The 18,902-nt window shown below is 36.1% G+C and overlaps 1 protein-coding gene across 2 annotated transcripts in view; it reads right to left on the reverse strand.

The window, feature by feature from the left end:
* Positions 1-18,902, reverse strand: part of MSRB3 (methionine sulfoxide reductase B3) — a 151,374-nt gene that overhangs the window by 94,473 nt on the left and 37,999 nt on the right. For both annotated transcript variants that reach the window (XM_019732461.2, XM_074325457.1), the window contains exons 2-3: positions 10,146-10,254; positions 8,425-8,502 (exon numbers count right to left, since the gene is read on the reverse strand). In XM_019732461.2, coding sequence (XP_019588020.2) covers positions 8,425-8,502; positions 10,146-10,254 — 187 coding nt within the window. The remainder of the gene's footprint in view (positions 1-8,424; positions 8,503-10,145; positions 10,255-18,902) is intronic.

Genomic DNA, 18,902 nt, shown 5'->3' on the forward strand with positions numbered 1-18,902 from the left:
TTTATCTCTTCCCTCAGCTGGGACAGGTGTACCTCAGCAGTTGCAAGCTATGCCATGGTTGAAATAAGCAGCCATTGAAAGTAAGTTCCAGGAGTAGTCTACAGAAGACACTTTGGGAAGTGTGGTAGAGGATAATAACTAAGGGAGTCCATAACCAAGTATCTCTTTATACTTCCACCATTCTCACATCAACTTGAATCATTTAACTCTGCTGTTATTCTGGATTTACTGGAATTAAACCATTTATTTAACAAATAGTTAAGTACCAAGGATGTGCAAAATCCACTGCCCCTGTACTGGGTGGAGATGGAGGTTACAAATATCTTAAGTCATGACCCATTCTCTCAAGAAGTTTATAGATTTATTAGGGAGTGATTTGCAAATAACTGATGTATTAAAACTCTCAGCTACTCTTCTAAGTCACATTATTTGGGGAAGTTAGAATCCAGACTCGGTGTTTTTTTTTTCATTATTCTACAGAAACTGAAAATATTTTGGATGAAATGGATCACTGGGTCAAACAATATATTATAAAACATGTGGTAATGTTGGAATCAAAAGTATACTATACTGACTTAATTTTGCGAACTTTAGATTTGCATGCTGTTTATAATTTACCATGTAAATTTATTTAGAGCTCCACAATTTTTACCAACCTCACTTTATACTTTTATCTTTATGTCTTTTAGCACATGCATGTGTAATTATTTCATTTGATATGGTAGTGCTATGAGTCAGAAAGCGCTGATGTTATTCTCACCATTTTACAGATGAGAAAAATGATGGAATGTTTAAGTGACTTGCTCATGGGTATGTAGCAAGTCTGTGCTGGAACTTGACAACACTATGTTTCCACTTGGTACTCTGGATGGCTTCTGCACTTTTCTTTGATAATGTTACGTGATGGGTCAGCATTGTAAGTATGTATCTGAATGTTTATGCAATTCTTAGTCAGTGACCACGTTTTGAAAAAAGAATTATTCCTTTACAAGAAGAGCAGCTTTGTGGGTTGCCTCAGAAGTACTTGCCAAAAACTTGTACCTTAGTTTTCATAAACTATCTTTAAGTAATTTCAAATTCTGTAAAGTAGAATAAATATTCACGAATTTTCTGATTCATGAATTTTCGGATTATACAAACAAGATAAATGTACATGAATTATAGATAGAACTTTTACCTATTATGTTTCTCAGTTTACTCTAACTATGCATTCTAACTCACTAGAAAGAATCTAAGCTATTTCTGCGTACATTAGAAAAATTAACTGAAGAACTAGGATTGTGATTTAAGTGATGTAAGGCGAGATTGTCTATCCCCCACTTTTCTTCCCCCTAAACACACATATGTACACACACACACACACACACACACACACACACACACTCATGCTCACACTTTCAGGTATCCATGGGTTTTATGTGTACCTATTGCTTCAATTGTTCCTATATGTGTGTGTATATAACTTTGAAATAGAAAAATGCAGTTATAATAATCTTTGCACATTGTGAAAGTTTGAATCATGCCTTGCCATAGTTTTCCAATTTCTCAAAAATGGAGATGTTTTTTCCTTAATTTTATGTTATACTTTTATGCCCTTTATGCTTTTCTTTCGTTTTTCCTGGTAGTTTAATGAGTCAGGCATTCGCAATGTTTGTTGCTCCCTATCTTTGTCAGTAACTCCAGAAAGTCTTTCAATATAGCTGTGATCTTATCCTGAGCTTTCAGATGAAATGAATATAGGAAAGTAACTCCTCTGTTCTAGATACTTTTCCTGAAACCATTGTACGTAGGCACAAGAGAGGAAGGGTCAATGGGATGAGAGGAATCAATTTTATATTCTCTTCAAAATAATATATGAGTTACTTAGGTATAATGAAAGTTTAAGCCACTACTCAGAAATCTTGTTCATTTCAGAGTGGTTTCACTGTACTGGAATGACTACTTTGTTAAAGGATTTAGAATGAGGTGAAGGGCAATTCAAATCTTTTAAATTCAAGTTAAATGCATTTTGTTAACAGTTAAGAAACATTTGCTGGAATTATGAGCCATTTCCAGCTAGAGTTCCATAAAAAGAAAACTCGAAATTAAGTTCATGTTACTCTCCCTAGTAGAATTCCATAGTGACTGGAATGGTTTATGAGTACGTATCATATGGATAGTGTTAAGAAGGGTTGAGAAAATGGGATTTGAATAGAGAGTAAGAATGGAAAACTCTCTCTCCCTACTCCCCTCCTCTTTCCCCCTCCCTGCTTTTACATTCCCCCTCTGCCTCCAACACACACACACACACACACACACACACACACACACACACACACAGCATTATATCAGAAGGGGAAAAGATTGTGTTGGAAGTCTCCTGTAGTAGTAAATGGAGCAGCATACATGGAATAGCATAGTTGAGTAAATTGTGTGTGGCACTGAACTGGAATTTCTTCAGTGAAAGGGCTTATATTCTTAAAGAGCTGAAAAGCGGCTTAAATATTCTAGTAGCCTAGAATAAAATTGCACAGGAGGCTCATGTGAAATGTAGCATGTGTGAATAGTTTCGTAGCAGAGTTCCATTTGAAATGTAGCAACACAGCTGGAGCAGTGACTCATCACGCTAATATATACTGTTAACAGACAGACTCTCTCTAATAAAGCCTGCACTTTCTCACATTATAAGGAATTTCTTGGGCTGTTGTGATAGCATGGTATGTTCCCAACACTTGGTCAAGGGCACTTGAATTTAACATTTGTAGAATACCTACCATATAGGAACTTTTCTGCATTTAGTTCTTACACCTGTTTGGTTTTATTTTCCCCATTTTATAGGTGATGAATCTGAGCTCACACATCTGGACTAATATTTAACTGTTACTACCAGTTGCTGTTCAGCCCATGCGTGTTCTGATGGAAGTAAATGAAGATAAAGAAATTTTAAGACAGAGGGAAGGATATTTACAATCACTTACGTATCGGTTGCCTCTTCTCCCCCCCCCCCAATTTTTTTTTTTCAAAAACAGTGATGAAAATTTGGAATATAGCCACTTGAGAAAATGTAACAGAGAGTCAATAAGTGAAAATAAAATGATCTTCTAGTTTCAATAACTAAACTCCTGCCCATAAATCCAGCCGCTGCCCTACCTCACAGATGCTGAAAGGCTTTCCGGCTTATTTAACATTGGCTGTTTCTTCTGGTCAGGATTGCAAGGGGTTTCCCTAAGCGCCCCAGCAGCCGAAGCCCAGGCTCCTGATGACCTGAGGGATGGGTCTATTCACTCTTTGTTCAGCCCTACCTACATTAGAATGATCTTCAATTTTCAAACTAAGTACTATGACAAATACAGATTTTTCAAGGAATTGAAGGGTCTGTGTGTGTGTATGTGTGTGTTCCATTTGTTCCAATTGTGCAGAGCAAAACATTACCAGACTAGAGTGACCAAAGAAAACAGTAAAACTTTGTTTTCCTAAGATTCTTTAGCTTTCCTCTTCCCTAAAAGTTTGAGTGTTACTATTCTAAATCCATCAGTATACCAGCTGTGTGATCTTCACCAGGTACTTATCCTCTCTGTTTCTTCATCTATGAAATGTGTTGTGCAGATTAAAAAACCTAAAATACATACAGCACTAAAAACCATGCCTGGCATCTGGTAAGTGCTATATAAGTGTTACCCTTTGTTTTAGTTTATTCTTATTATTACATTAGAGGACCTATATAAAAGGAGCTATTAATTCAGTGCAAGGCCCGGTAGGTAATTGTACACAGAATACAAACTATCCTGTGTGGTTCTTCAAAGTGTTAAACAACGTTATCAGGAGCTGGTTACCCATAGATACTGAGGTTTATCGGCTAACACGGGAAAAAAAGGTCGCATTGAAGCTATTATACCCCTATTTCCTTCTCTTTTCAAAAGCCCCAGAAATCTACCTTGTACATTATGATGGCTTACTTCCTGTTTTCATCATGCTATTGTCTTATTCAAAATTTCTCCACAATGTTCAGACATGCCTCTGATCAACAAACAATTTCTTAGTAATGCTGACATGCCAGGGACTACAGATATAAATATGACTCAGACATGGCCTTGCCACTGGGGGATTCACGTACTAGTGGGCAGACCGCCCTATAGACAGATAATTGCAAAACAAAGTCAAAAGTGCAATGGTGGAAGTGCATTCAAGGTGCTATGGGAGCAGACATGAAGGGCACCAAAGTTCTCCCTGGCTTTCTGGAGGAAAAGATGCCAGGGCTTAGATTTCAAGTAGGAATTGAAACGTCTTCTCTGGTGTCCAAAGGCTTCCTTCATGGAGGTCGCCTTTAACCTCCAGCCCTGTCTCCCGTTACTCCCAACATAACTCACCTCCCCACTCCTACTGGACCAGTCTCCTAACTATTTTCCTGAAAAATCCACTTTTGGTCCGATTTCTAATTCCTCTTCTCATATGGCATCCGCAATCAGGCAAATCCTTACTTGTCAAAAACTAAACCCTTCTCTCTGCCTGGTAAAGTGTGGTCTTACGTCCTCCACACCAACGGGCCCTGCTTTGATGCAGTCATATACCTTCCTGTTACAATGACAGCATTTCAAACAGGCACAGTTGGATAGATACTAACATTATCTTTGCATATTGTGTAAGTGTTTGTTGTATTTTTCTTCTCACTCCTAACAAAGCTATAAGGACCTTACGGAGAAAATGGTTCATAGATTTATTTGTTTCACAACACCTGGCAAAGTGTCAGTCAAAGCAAAATAAAAGTGGTGAAGTATACTTTCTGAATTAAAGTATTTCACCAGTGCCTTCTCTGGTTTATCTGATACGCAATAAATTCATTTTATGAAATTTTACAAGTTCAAATAACCAGAGGAAAGAACATTCTTACTTCTGTCAGTTAATTTAGTAACTGAAAGTCAGCAGTACTCTATGAGAAATAAACTAGCTTGGTAGAATTTGTGAATGTAAAGAAAATGTGAACCATGGAATAAATTACACATTTGGTTTATAAGCAGTCTGTGAATAAGGTTCTTGTACTTGCTAAGCAGTAAGAAAGCAGTATATTGTTGAGAGGGAATATATTTAGGGTAAAGTATGAAAATGCAATAATAATTGAATGGTCTTTTTTGTAAGGAGGCAAAACATATATATGTCAGTCAAGTAAATGAAGAGATCATACAAATATGTGAATGCACCACACACACACACACAGAGTGTAAGATAACAGAAATGGCAATTAGGAAAATAACCTTTTCAGACTGCTAATGATTAAGCATTTTCAAATTCAGCACTTCTTTCTTATTTTGATCTATTTCCTGTAAGTTTCCCTCCTACTGTTATTGATCATATTGTCCCACTATTTAGTATTTTCTGCCTGATTTTCTTCCCTCCCTCCCCGCTGACAACACTCCACACAATTTCCCACATTCACACACACACACACACACACACACACACATACACACACCCCTACCTCAACTGTTTCCTACAATTTGTGTTCAAAGTATGAAACCAGCTATCTCAAGAGGGTGTCTGATAGTGATCCACTGATTCACTAGACTAGTGAGTGATTTTCAAATTTAAGCTCATGGACCCCTACAAGAATTTTGAAGAAGAAAAAAAAAAAAAAAAAAAAAAATATATATATATATATATACACACAGATTCTGTGCCAGTTATCAATTTATTGACTCTCCCCTCTAAATCTCCCCTGCTTGCTCTGCTAATATGGATCTGGGACCTTTAAATAGCTTTTTTTCTTTGTCAGCTGACATTAAACTTTTTCAGAAGAGACAGGAGAAAGATTGCAGGAGAGAAAGGTTGGTCCTTCCTGGTTTCAGTAAGCTTGCTCAAGAGGCTCCTGCACAGCTGATGGCTTTTCTAGCATCGGGCTCTTGCAACACATGGAGCTTCTCTACTTCCAGGCCCTGGCAATGCGGGCGGCTTGTCCAGTGCCAAGCTGCTGCAGTATGAGTGGCTTGTCCCACGCCCAGCTCCTCCAGTGTACACAGCTTCCCCAGCACTGGGCTCCTGCTGCAGGCCGCTTCTCCAGCATCCAGCCTTCTGGTGGCAGGCTCCTGCAGCAGAAGCCTGCTCTGGGGCACAGCCAGCAGCTGTCCCTGGCACTCCCTTCAGGTAGCTTTGTAGTGGAGGGCCTCCAGTGAGACTCCTCCCTGAAACAGCTTCCCCAGCACCCCAGAGGGTAGATTGCCAGCAAATTCCAAAAGGCGGATTTCTGGAAAGTTGCATTATCATGACCCCACAGTGACTTCTCTGCTGTTTAGTAGGCTACCACCATGCCCTCTCTGCAAGGTCTAGATCTCAGCCCCAGGGAAAGGAAAGTGGGAGGGTGGGGGTTGCAGGGGAAACGATTCCTTGGGCTGCATCTCAGACAACATATAGAGATAAATAAGCCGGCGGCAGGCGGGCAGACTGAGCCTTGCCAAGGTGAAATACTATTTCAATATTTTTTTACCAGTTCAAAATTTTTCAATATTTTTTTGGCCTGGCTTTCATGGGTCTCTCCTTCAGAAGGAATGCTGTCATTTTTCTTGATACCTTAGAGATTTTACCCTGTGACAACAAATCATAGCAAGATTTGGGATGAGTAAAAGGTATGCCATCTTTTGTGAAGTGGGAGAAGGTTGATGATGACAGATAGGAAGGAAGAGGTGGCCACTCACAGATGCTCTCAGACACATCAGTGTCAGAAAAGTGTACATACGCGTATAGAAGTTGAGGGCCAGAAAATGGATTCCCTCAAAACCATGCCCTGTGACCCCTAGGAAGTTTTGTGGGCACCAGGGTACAAGTTCTCCGGTCTGAAGAGAACCATGTCAATGAAGCACCATTCTCTACAGTGGAGGCTAAAGCAGGGATACTTTCCCCCGAAAACTGACAGGAAACCAAGTAAGGAGAAAAAACAGACAATTAAAAGAAAAGGTAGAATAACCACATTAAACCATATTCCTTAAAAGCTCAGAAAAGCTTTTCCTTACAAGAATGCTAAAGGAAATCGAGGCAATATCACATCAAATGGTAAACTCCCTGACCCCCGCCAGTACCTATGTTTGGATAAAGGTCTTGCTTTTAGTTTTTGTGACTCAAAATCTCATATGGGTTAAATCCTTCATTTACAGTGGTTCTGTTTCTTATTTAAAACAGTTTTCCTTAGATCCATTACTCTACTGATCACATGATAGGAAAAGAGGTGGAGAATCTTAAAACAAAAAGTAAAGAGGATATGGCCAATTTTTACCATTTGGGATATTAACAAGTTGAACATGGCTCAGCAACTATCTCAAGTGTTACATCTACTATTATGACACAAGCTAAAGGTGTTGAAATATAAAGGATGTGTGTTTTCTGAGAGGAAATGGGTGACAATTTGAAGGGCTGGCTTTAACATGAAGAATAAATACAAAAGAAATCAGAGCAGATTCTCAACCAACACTAATGTACAATAAGTTTTATGCAAGATAAGAAGAGCTTAAAACTTGAAGAAAAAATTCAAAGAAACTTATTTGCTGATATTTTGAAAAATCTGTAAATGCTAGCATTTTCAAAAGGAAACATTTATGGAGAGATAGTAAGTATGCTTTATATGCTACATGTATTAGATTCTTGTTTGTTCATTTCCCCTAAGAAAATTGTAATTCTGTTTTAAATAAATGATATTTACTCTCAGTTAAGGTTTCTGTCTTTTTATTCCCCCAAATCAGCATTCTCATGGGACGTACAGAGCTTTTAGGATTTTCTCCAGCTAGATAAATTTTTGGTAAAGATTTTCCTTTCTTGAATAAGATCCATAATCTCCAGAATATACTGTCTGAATTAACTATTTTGGTGGAAAAGTCTGTATACTGCTTGTTTTATAGTAAACTATTGGGATCTTTCAAATAAAGTTTTTTGATCAATGCAGAAGCTGTTAAACTCCTATTACATAATTTGCTTATATATGTGTACGTATTTGTTGTAATTCCCATGTTACCTCCAATACAGGTAGTGCCCTTCATTACAGAAGTATGAATAATCAACTTGGTGGATATTATTCAGTCTGAATGATGTACATGAAGAACTTTCATTAAGGTCCATCCAATAAATTAATTTAGGACCATCATTTGCTGATAGAAAAATCAATAAATACATAAACATTTTTACGCTCACCAAAATCTCTTTCATAGTTCTGCTAAGCATCACGGTTATTGCAATGAACAAGTTAATGTTGGGTATTTTAAAGATGCGAATAGTGCAATATCAACCAGTCTACCAAACTGGTAATTTATCATGAACGTCAATAATTACTTTTGTTTTGTGGGAGAGGAGAAAATAGAAATAATAGAAAAAAGAAAACTGAGTAATGTAAAAATTCTAATATGAACAAGCAATAACTAGTTTGTTGCCATCTGTGATACGTCCATACCCATAGGTTTTTAACATACTTACTTGAACAATGGAGTACCACAAACAACACATTTATATATTCCAGGATCTTTGTGATGTGTATATTCTCCTTCGAAGGCACTGACAAACAATAAAGAGAGCATTAAAAAATTAAACTTAGCATTATTTCTTACAGAATGTATTTGCTTAAAATATCTTTCTCTAATAAATCTTTCAAGAGCTTTTTGTCCTATAATGAGAATAGACCAAACAGATGGAAATCTGAACATTACTAATATATTTCAAATCTATATACTAAAACGTACATAGAACTTATCCAAACTAGTACAGGTTAAATAAAATTTTTTTTAAAAAAAATATCAAACCATATAGTTACGTAATGCTTAGAAAAAATTTTCTCCTATTAAAAAAAAAGCAAAAAAGCTTGTAGCTCAGAATCACAGAAAAAAAAAAAAAAAAACATTATTACATAAGATTTCTGCTACTCTACAGTGTCCAAGAGTGCGTATACCAGAAAACGCAGAAGGATCCAAAGACTTCAAGTGGAAGGAGTCTTATTTTTTGGTTTGAAAAGGAATATTGCAGCTTTAAGGGAATATTTTTCTAAGTTAACAATCTTAAAGGGTAGGAGGTCATTCAGCTAATACAAATCAGCTGTGCTAGCCCAACAAAACGTCTATGTGCTCTGCAGCTTGTTTTTATTATCCTTTCACCCTCTTTATGAGGTCCAATTTTTTTATAAACAGAATTTTTAAGAATGACCTAATCTCTAGTTGTTTGCGTGCATTAAATCATTTTGCGAGTCATGTACACAACAGGATGGGTCGAAGCCCTGGGCTGAGACTGAAGTGCATGGCTAACTCATTGTGCAGTGAGGGTGGACTTTGTCCAGGGATTCAACACTTGGGAAATTCAGTAAACAGTATCCACTGTGACAGGAAGAGAGTGTTGCCTATTAACAAGAACCCCATGTGTGGTAAAGAGCTCTTTCAGTTCATGAATGAAAACAAGAAGTTACATCATTAATAAATTTGGATCAGAGGTAAGTTACGGCCTTATGCCAAGCTCCATGGTATAAATTAGACAACAAAATGGTTGGACCTTGGCAAGTTACCTTTAAGCTGGAATCAGCTGAGAGAGACTTTATTCACTAAAAAGAGTCTTGGAAGTGAACAAACTCTTTTTTCAGGACTTAGGGCGAACTTCCAAGGACCAAAGCCATGTGAGGGCAGTTATTGAAAATTTTTGACATTCCAACCACAAATGAGCCAATAAATACTTTCTCCACATGTGCTTCAAAAAGAAATTGGAGTGGGGTAGAAAGGAACTAAATTATGCTACCTTCTTTTTGCAGCCAAAACGTCTATACTTACAATGGCCACCTTCACAATTTCAGCATCCTGGCACAGTGCCATGTCCCTCATGGTTTTGCTTACTGTGATGTCTTCCCAAAAAATGTACCTAAATCGCTATTACTTCCACACATTTTGTAGTAAACTAAAAACAGGCCCTTAATAAAAGCCTTGTGACTTTACATAAGATAGAGTGTTCATTAAATGGGGGAAAGAATAAATAAAACTTAGTCTTAACCTAAACAATACCATTTTCAAACCTTTTCAAGGATATTAATTTGTAGACTTTAGCAAATAAGTGTAGAATTCTGTAAATTAAATGTCAAGGAAGAGGATTCAAAGGCAGAGGGGGTGGGGGAGAACGAAGGCAAGAGCTCTTGCATAATGACTTTTTCTTCCAGCTCACCTTACCTTTCGGTCCCTTTCTCCTGAGTGACATGGTACTGCAGGGGTGTGAGCCGCTTCCTCAGTTCCTGCTGAGAAAAGACCACCTTACAGGTCTTTTTATCCCTACATGACCCTGGAAAGAGAAAGGATATGGGAGAAGGAGGATTTTTAGCTTGAATCCTAAATAATTGCTTTGGCTGGCCGCCATAACATAGTTTCTGCAGTCACTTGTCAGTGACCAGATCAGTCCGTAACGTACAAACTTACCTGAACTACAGCTGATTATTTCTCTGTTTAAAACACAGTGTTTCTCAAGATTCGGGTGATTCCATTGGAGCACTGACAATATGCTGTAGCCAAAACTGCTAGCATGTCATAAAAACTCATTGGCCATTCATAAGTTGGTAGTACGTCCTTTCTGTCTTCCAATACCTTGAAATTCTTTATTTTCAAACGAATTTAAAAACTATTTACAAGTATTTACACTGTATATATAAGATGATGGGCATATTATGTTAAACAATAATTCTCCCTTCAATAATTTTGCAACTTAGGTAGAATAATTTCAAACCTTCATCATTCAGTTTCCATTCTCGGTGATTTAAATACCATCTTTATTTTTGTTTAAACCCTAAAGATATATTTTTGCACGAGTAGCAATTTTTGTTCTCTGTGATTCTATCAGCTACTTCACTAGGTTCTGTAGAGTTCTTAAAAACAAGTATCTCTTTAAAGACTGTATCTTACCATGTTAAACAGGCAGCAAGAAATTTTTCATAGACTCCAGGAGAAGGCATTTACACTAATGCAGATTCAAGAAGTTCCAAAGAAAGGGTGAGAAAAATAGGGAGGGGGGAAAGACAAAGAGAAAAGGAAAAATGAATGTGATTTTATTTAGAGACCTACATTTTCTTTTTGCAAAGTATATTTAGGAACACTTCACTGATTAAGTGTATTTGAATGGTGAAATAATTTTAATGTGATTCTAATAACAATGGCAGCTTTTATTTCAACCTATACAGACTGCAGTAAAAGGTTCAGACAACACCTGTTTATATGTAGTATTTTATTTTACCTGCACAAATGAGCGAAAAGAAATATAACTCCAGGACAAAGCAACCCTTACTCGCTGCAGTAAAATCGCTTTTCTTTGCCATCCATCACAGTAAGAAAGAGGCTTACAGATGGCCCTACCTGCAAATATTTCCTATCATATTTTGAAACTGCTAAAAGAAAACTTGCTTAGTTTCCTGAATATTAATCTCAACTTATTTTGAAATATAAAGAAATATGACTTAGGAGTAGAAATGCTTTCTACTTCTTTTACTGTTAAGGCACCTAATGTCACAGTATGTGAGATCACTGGAATTAAACGAGGAGAAAACTAACCGGGTACCCCTGATGGTGGGCTTGAAGGAGGTTATCAGCTTCCAGAATCGAGGCCACCAACACAGAGTGGTTGATTCTCTAGGAGAAAATATGGAGGCAGGAAAAGAGCACCCCAGAGGCAAAGAGAAAGGTGCACTTCAGCGGAGGCCTGTGGGTTGTCAAACAGCGCGTTTCTTGACGCTCCACAACACATGTTGGGCCTGCTTGGGCCTGGAAAGACCCACAGGAAGAGCTGGCTTGTCACCAATGGCATGTTGGTCTCTCATCTCACTGGACCCCATATTACACTAGGCTTTATCCAAACACCTACTACTTACACGGTTAATATTTTCCAAGGGGTACATAGAAATGTATTCCTGAGAAACGTTTGTCATGTCAGAACAGGCCTCTCCACAGCTTGAGCACAGAATGCTCTTTCTTAAATAATCCATTGACTGGGATGGGCGATTTTCTGTTCGATTCACTATGGACTTCTTGAGAATTATCTTTTTGTTTTTATTTCTTTCTTTGTTGGAAGGGTTGCATCTTTGTTGAGTTTGTTCCAAAAGAATTATTAATTGCGAATTTAACACGACAAAATATCTTGGTTAAAATGATTCTTTCCAATGGCACGGATAATTAAAATCTGTACAATTAGAATTAAACATTTCTGTCCAAAATATTTTTGTTAATACATGTTCATTCATACAAAAAGACCAATTGTGTTCCCAAAGTTGAGAGAACTAAGCTACCCATCTGTATGTCATTTAGTACAAGAGAAGCAACTGCAGGTTTAAATTACATGGTATTGGATTGCAATTTCCTAACATTGGATGCTTTTCTGCTTTTTTACCTTGAGTCATTTACTAAGGAGTGTTCATAAAAAGTAGCTTTAAGCACAGATGCTTGCAAATCGTTTAGGCAAAGATGTTTCTCTCTTTTTCATTCTCTCTCTCTCTCTCAAAAATTCTCTTTTCTGAAGAAAAAGAATAAAACTGTTGGTCAGTATTGACAAACCATGTCAAGTATTTGTATAAGGAGAAAAGGTAAAATTGAAAACATCTGATTGAAGTAAATAATACAAACATAAAAGCTTTACTGATGAATGAAGGGTATTGAAGAGACTTTATTTCATAGATTAGAAATTACTTTTGATCTAAACATTCTTAAAAACAGATTATTTTCCACTATGAACCATCTCATTAACTGTGCTACAGAGACCTCATTTTAATGGCAAGCTTTGAAAGAGTGCTGCTGTACTCTTTTGTTAGTCTCCATCTTATTTGGGAGGGGGATAGAGGTTTCATTCCAGCTTTCTTTGTTTGTCTTTCAAGAACCACTAAAGCAGTATTCACACAAATTTTGTAGGAATGTGCCCTATGTCATAGCCTACAAATTATTTGGTTTTGGTGCACTTAAAGGTCATCTTTCAAATTAGCAAAATTTTCCTACATCCTGGCTTTTCAACCTTAAATATAAATATTGTTTCCTAACTGTAAGTGAGGTTTGTTCCTTAAGAAATACTAGTGCTTATTTAAAGTTGTCAACTTTGTACATTTTTATTCTTTGGTCATACTGTGTTCTCAAAATAATTAGGCTTTTAAAGTGTACCTAATAGCAAAAGGAAGTATATGTAGACTAGAAACAACTATTGTGATTTTTATATTAAACAACTCAATGAGAAGTTAGTCAGATTTTAATAAATTTCTTGCCACATAGTTTAATAATAATAATATACTTCCTGGACAATTGAAAGCTATACCATTACATTAGCTCTTTAGCATCATAACCCAAAATTGGCATATATAAACATAGAAAAGCTTCACTTTTGTTTCTGATTTCCCTTCTTCCTATCAGACTCACTTTTCTAAAGTCATATGGTGCCACTGTTAATTTTGAAGAAATCATTGCATTTTGAAATTCTAGAATAATTCGTTGGATGGTTTCCCTTTACTATCTTCACTTAGGTACTGTAATTTTCTTATTACACAGGGTAATTTAACATTAGTATTATATGACATCTGTTCAATGACCTCTAAATTGGCTTAGAAGTATGTTACGGAAAGATTTTTCTCTTTATTTAAATGTTTAATGGAGTACTTTGAAGGCAGGAGTGCATGTATGTGTATACACATGCAACAAAAGTATATTTGAGGGGGTAATATTGCCACTTTGGTATCTAATCATAACACCATTCCCCACAAAGTAACTTTGGCCTAGATAAGATCCATCGTGAACCCAATACAAGGGTGTTTATTTACTGATTTACTGAAATATGCCCAAAGTCTCTTTCTTTATTGAGGCTTGTTCCATGCTGTAGCCTCCGAGCCAGTGTTGTCAAGTTCTAATGGCAAGTTTTTTTTTTTTTTTTTTAACAAATTTAGTCTTTTTTTTTTTTTTTTTAACATTTTTTATTGGGGAATATTGGGGAACTCTTGCTCTCAGTCATAATAAACTGACAGCAAGAATTCACATTCTGGCTCTGTTTCCCAGTCACCGTAGGCAAGTCAGTCTCTTTGACTTTGTATCGCTACCCCCACAGGTCTGCTATAAGGCTCACAGCAATTATCACTTAGTAAACACTGGCTGAATAAATGCAAATCACACTATCATTTTGATGACAGTAAATTCTGAAGTTAAAACTGTATCTTGCAATGTAGCCAGGTCAGGTATTTCAGGTGCTGCAATATTTTATTGGTAATTATGTTTCTATAATAATTCCCTCAGAAGAATATTTTCCTCACATCTCTAAAAATGATTAAAATAGGAATTGAAAAAAGAAAACTCATTAGTGCCTACTATGTGCCAGGCACATTTATATAACCACATTTAAACCTCTCAATAATTCTAGGAGGTAGGTGTCATACCCATTTTACAGATACAGAAACTGAGGCTCGGAGAGGTGTACCATACTTTACTAAGGAAAATAGCAAATAGATATATCAACTCAAACCCAGGGCTATCTGATTGCAAAGCCCATGGTCATTATATTTTCTGTGAGGAAAAAAATATGATGCAACTTTCTTCTTTAATTATGCAATAACTTTCAGCTTAAAAACTATCACTAACTACTTAAGATAACAAGGGCAAAAAGTTATGATCGCCACAGTACATCCAGAAAAAATAAATACACTTGTCTATTAGCTAATGTCTGTTTTCCCTGTGTTCATTCCTTCAGCACTGGGTCAGTGACAAGGTTCAAACAGGATTCTCACAAACTCTATAAAACTTTGAAAGGCTTTTTAACTTCCTGTTAAGAAGTAAATCAGATCTGTTACCTAAATCTTAGAGCACTTTTAAGTCATAAATCTTATATTTCAGTGCAAAAAATCAAAACAAAACCTAAAGATCCCATAACTTTAATTTTGCTTCCAGGATCAGAAAAAATGAAACTATTAAATATTTTCCCAAGATAATAAATGAATGAGATAATAAGACTATCTTGTTTTGCTTTGAGTTTACTGAGTTAGAACAGTAAAATTCATGTTGAAATATCTTGCCACTATATTTTAAAATGGTATACTTTAATTTTCACAAATAAATTTCAATTTTCAGTTGGTCATTAGTCTGTCAAATTGGAAATCTGAACAAACTTTTATTCATATAGTAGTGTTAGGAATTTCTAAATAAGTGGGCATTTATAAAAGCCATATCTAGTACATTTTTAGAAGAGAATGTAAAATATATCCCATGAACCATTTTTTTCATGTTTGCTTGTTTTGCATGCCAGTAATTCAAAAAAAGCCTTTAAAAAAAAAAAAAGAAATGCAAACCGCGGGGAAGAAATGCTCGATGTCATGACAGAGTACTGAAGTACTCTGGTTTCCATGAAACTACGGTTGCAGGGCTTACTTTGAAGACCACTGATCCGACATTTTTCTTACTATTTTTTTTTTTAAGTCATCAAAAATGTTGAACATGCCAGGCACTGCGCTAAAATATACTCATTCACTTATTCATTCAATAATTATTTATTACCTACAATATACTGGCATTATTCTAGGTACTTAGGATATAGGTACGTAGGATATACTGGTGAACAAAATTAAGATCTTATTATCATGGAGATCCCATAAAAGCAGCAGGGGTAGGGGAAGACAGACGAAACACAATGAAAATAGGTAAATTACATAGTCTCTTAGAATGTGATAAGTATACAGGAAGGAGAAAAGCAAAACTGAGCACAGAGGATTGGAAGTGCTAGAAATACAGGCTGTAACCTCAAATAGAGTGGTCACGGTAGGTCTCACTGAGAAGGGGACATTTGAGCAAAGCCTGAAGGGAGAGAGGAAGTTGGCTGTGCTGATAGCTGCAGGAAGTGATTTCTGAACAGATGAAGTAAATGGCCAATGTAAGAGATGAATGTACTTAGAGGTTCGTACTCCAGTGGTAGAGACACAGACAGGTGTCGCAATACAGGTGCTAAAACCTGAATATGAATGGAGCACATCAGCAACCATTTAAACATGTAAAGCATATGCTTTTAAACCACAAAACTTAGAGTTACGTATCTTAGTACAGACAGTATCTGACATTACCTTTTTTACTTCCAAGAGAAATCTTAGTGATCACTAGCGCCTCTTTTTAGGCAAGTGCTATACTCAAAACAGCTCTCAGAGAGTATTTGTCTGGCTGAACTTGAACATGGAATCTGCTAATTTACTCCCTGTACCCAAAGTCATCCCTTTCAGATGCTAGATCATCATTCCCAACCTGGAGTCATGTGTAAGAGGACACTCAATAGATAGCTTTTCGTAATGAATTTTTGATGGGCCTGGAGAGCAAAGTCCTCTGGCCAAACAATGCTTTTACCATTCTGAACCACTTCAATAACCCTCCCCTTCTGATTAATCTTGTAGGTGATGGGAGGGAACATGCAGAACTAAAGCAAGTATAAAAATAGTACCTCAACTTAGTTTCCATTTTTTAAAAAACATTCTTAATTTTCACATTTAGGTTCAATTTAATTTCATCTGTCCTCTAAGCCCTAAATGTAACACAAAGAAAATAAAACTCCAGGTCTTAGGAGTCAGAAAGCAGACAACTGTTTATTTTTACAGTAAAGATTTTTCTTTTCTATATGTAAGACAAACCATATCTTTGTCATAGTAATAATCACATTTCATGCCTTTTCGCTGTTTTCCTATTCACATAAAACCGTTCTACAGATCACCTTCAGTTATATTCTACGGATGCATGCAGAGTTCTAATTAACATCAATGAACATTATACCAAGCAACCTACCATTTTAAACTTCTTGAATTAAACAAGACCCTGTGTTTTAGTGGTGCATAGTTGAATGATAAAATTGGTCTTCTGGTTTCCATACTGAAGGTTTGAACAGATAAACTGAGAAAATATTTTCAAGAAAGTTTTCCTTCCAAGTAAATACCCTGATTAACTCACCACTACTCTGCTCAGTCTTTTCATCTGTATACCCTTAGTACTAGTGTATTTACTGTGCAAGGTACTAGTTACACAGGCTAACATCGTGTTTTGCAATTATTCTCAAATGTCTTCAGTTGTTTCTGCTTTATTTTCTCCGGATTATAAATTCTTTGAAGATATAAACTGTTGAGCCTAATATTAATTCACACTTTCTACAACTATTTCTTAAACTTCTACAGTAAATCAAGAACTGTGATGAGCACAGGAAAGCCCCAGGAGAATATACATTCCAGAAGGAAATATAAGAAAAGCAATCAATACAGTGTGTCTTATAGTAAAAGTATCTGCAAAGTTTTGTGTAATGAGAGTTAACGACAAAGACATTAATACTCTCAAACTTTACTAATCTAGACTGACTTGGTCCAGTTATAATTGGGACATAGAAAACGCACAGTTTGTAGAAACAGAACCTACAGGGTAAGAGGGCCAGGGGAGATTCAAATAGGGAAGAGAACTCCGTCTAGACAGCCCGAGAGATGCAGTGTGATCGAATGTGTATGTCGAGGTAGTAGATACCCTATCCTGATGAAAAGAATGCAAAGAGTCTTTCTTGTAAGCGGTATCAGCTGATTTAACAAAGCAAAAATAGCCAGGATAAAATGCAGACTCAGATTGGGAAAAGAAGAAATTGGGGAGCTGATAACTAAGGCAGTTTTAAAATTAAGGGGTTTTAAAATGTGCAAACGTTTTCTCACTGTAAGCAAACGTTTTTATACTGGGAGTAAATTTATTTCCCACATCTAAAGCCTACTAATGACTTAAAATTCTAGCCTTTAATAGTAAGTTCTCATTTGTGAGGCTGTATGATTTTTCTTGAGACACTGGAGAGGTTTGCTACTATGTTCATCCTGATGAAACATTCATGTAAATGACTCTGTAAGACAGAAATCACATTTTACATTTCTATCTTTTACTTGTGTTACAAATATTTGATTTTTGAATTCATTTATCACTGTAGTCATTTTATCACCATTCTTTAAGTATCAAAAAGAACTAAAGAGTACGTATCAACTCTTCAAAACCTAATGCAAATACCAAAAGCAACGATTTTTACATTAATGTGGACCATAAAGACTAGAATTTAGGAAAATATTTAAAACATGTCTTGATCCAAAAAGCATTTTCTTTCTTGCAAAGCATGTAAGTAAAAGGAGAAATTTTGTCTTTTAGTTTTGGAAACAGGGCCAATTTGTTTTTTTTATTACTTTCAGGTGTACAAAACAACATAGTGATTAGACATTTACACGTGTCACAAAATGATAACTCCACGTCTACTACCCATCTGACACCATACATAGCTATTACAATACCATTGACTATATTCCCTATGCTGTACTTTACATCCCGTGACTGTATTTTTTTAATTATATTTGACATTCAATATTATTTTATATTAGTTTCAGGTGTACAGTGTAGTGGTTAGGCATTTATATAATTTATGAAGTGATCCCCACGCTATGTCTAGTACCCATCTGACACTACAAATAGTTTTTACACTATTATTGACTATATTCTCCATACTGTATTTCATATCCCCATGACTACCAATTTGTACTTTCTCACCCATTCACCCAACCTCCCTCCCATCTAGCAATCATCAGTTTTTTTCTCTGTATCTATGAGTCTATTTCTGTTTTGTTTGTTCATTTATTCTGTTCTTTAGATTCCACATATAAGTGAGATCACATGGTATTTGTCTTTCTCAGTCTGACTTATTTCACTTAATATGATACCTTCTAGGTCCATTCAAGTTCTTACAAATGGTAAGATTTCATTCTTTTTTATGGCAGAGTAATATTCCATTGTATATATGCGCCATTTCTTCTGTATCCAATTGTCTATTGATGGGCATTTTGGTTGTTTCCATATCTTGGCTATTGTGAATAGCGCTGCTGTAAACATATGGATGAATATATCTTTTCAAACTAGTGTTTTAGATTTCTTTGGATAAATACCAAGGAGTAA

This window comes from Rhinolophus sinicus, linkage group LG02 (assembly GCF_036562045.2).
Source record: "Rhinolophus sinicus isolate RSC01 linkage group LG02, ASM3656204v1, whole genome shotgun sequence".
NCBI classification, from domain to species: domain Eukaryota; kingdom Metazoa; phylum Chordata; class Mammalia; order Chiroptera; family Rhinolophidae; genus Rhinolophus; species Rhinolophus sinicus.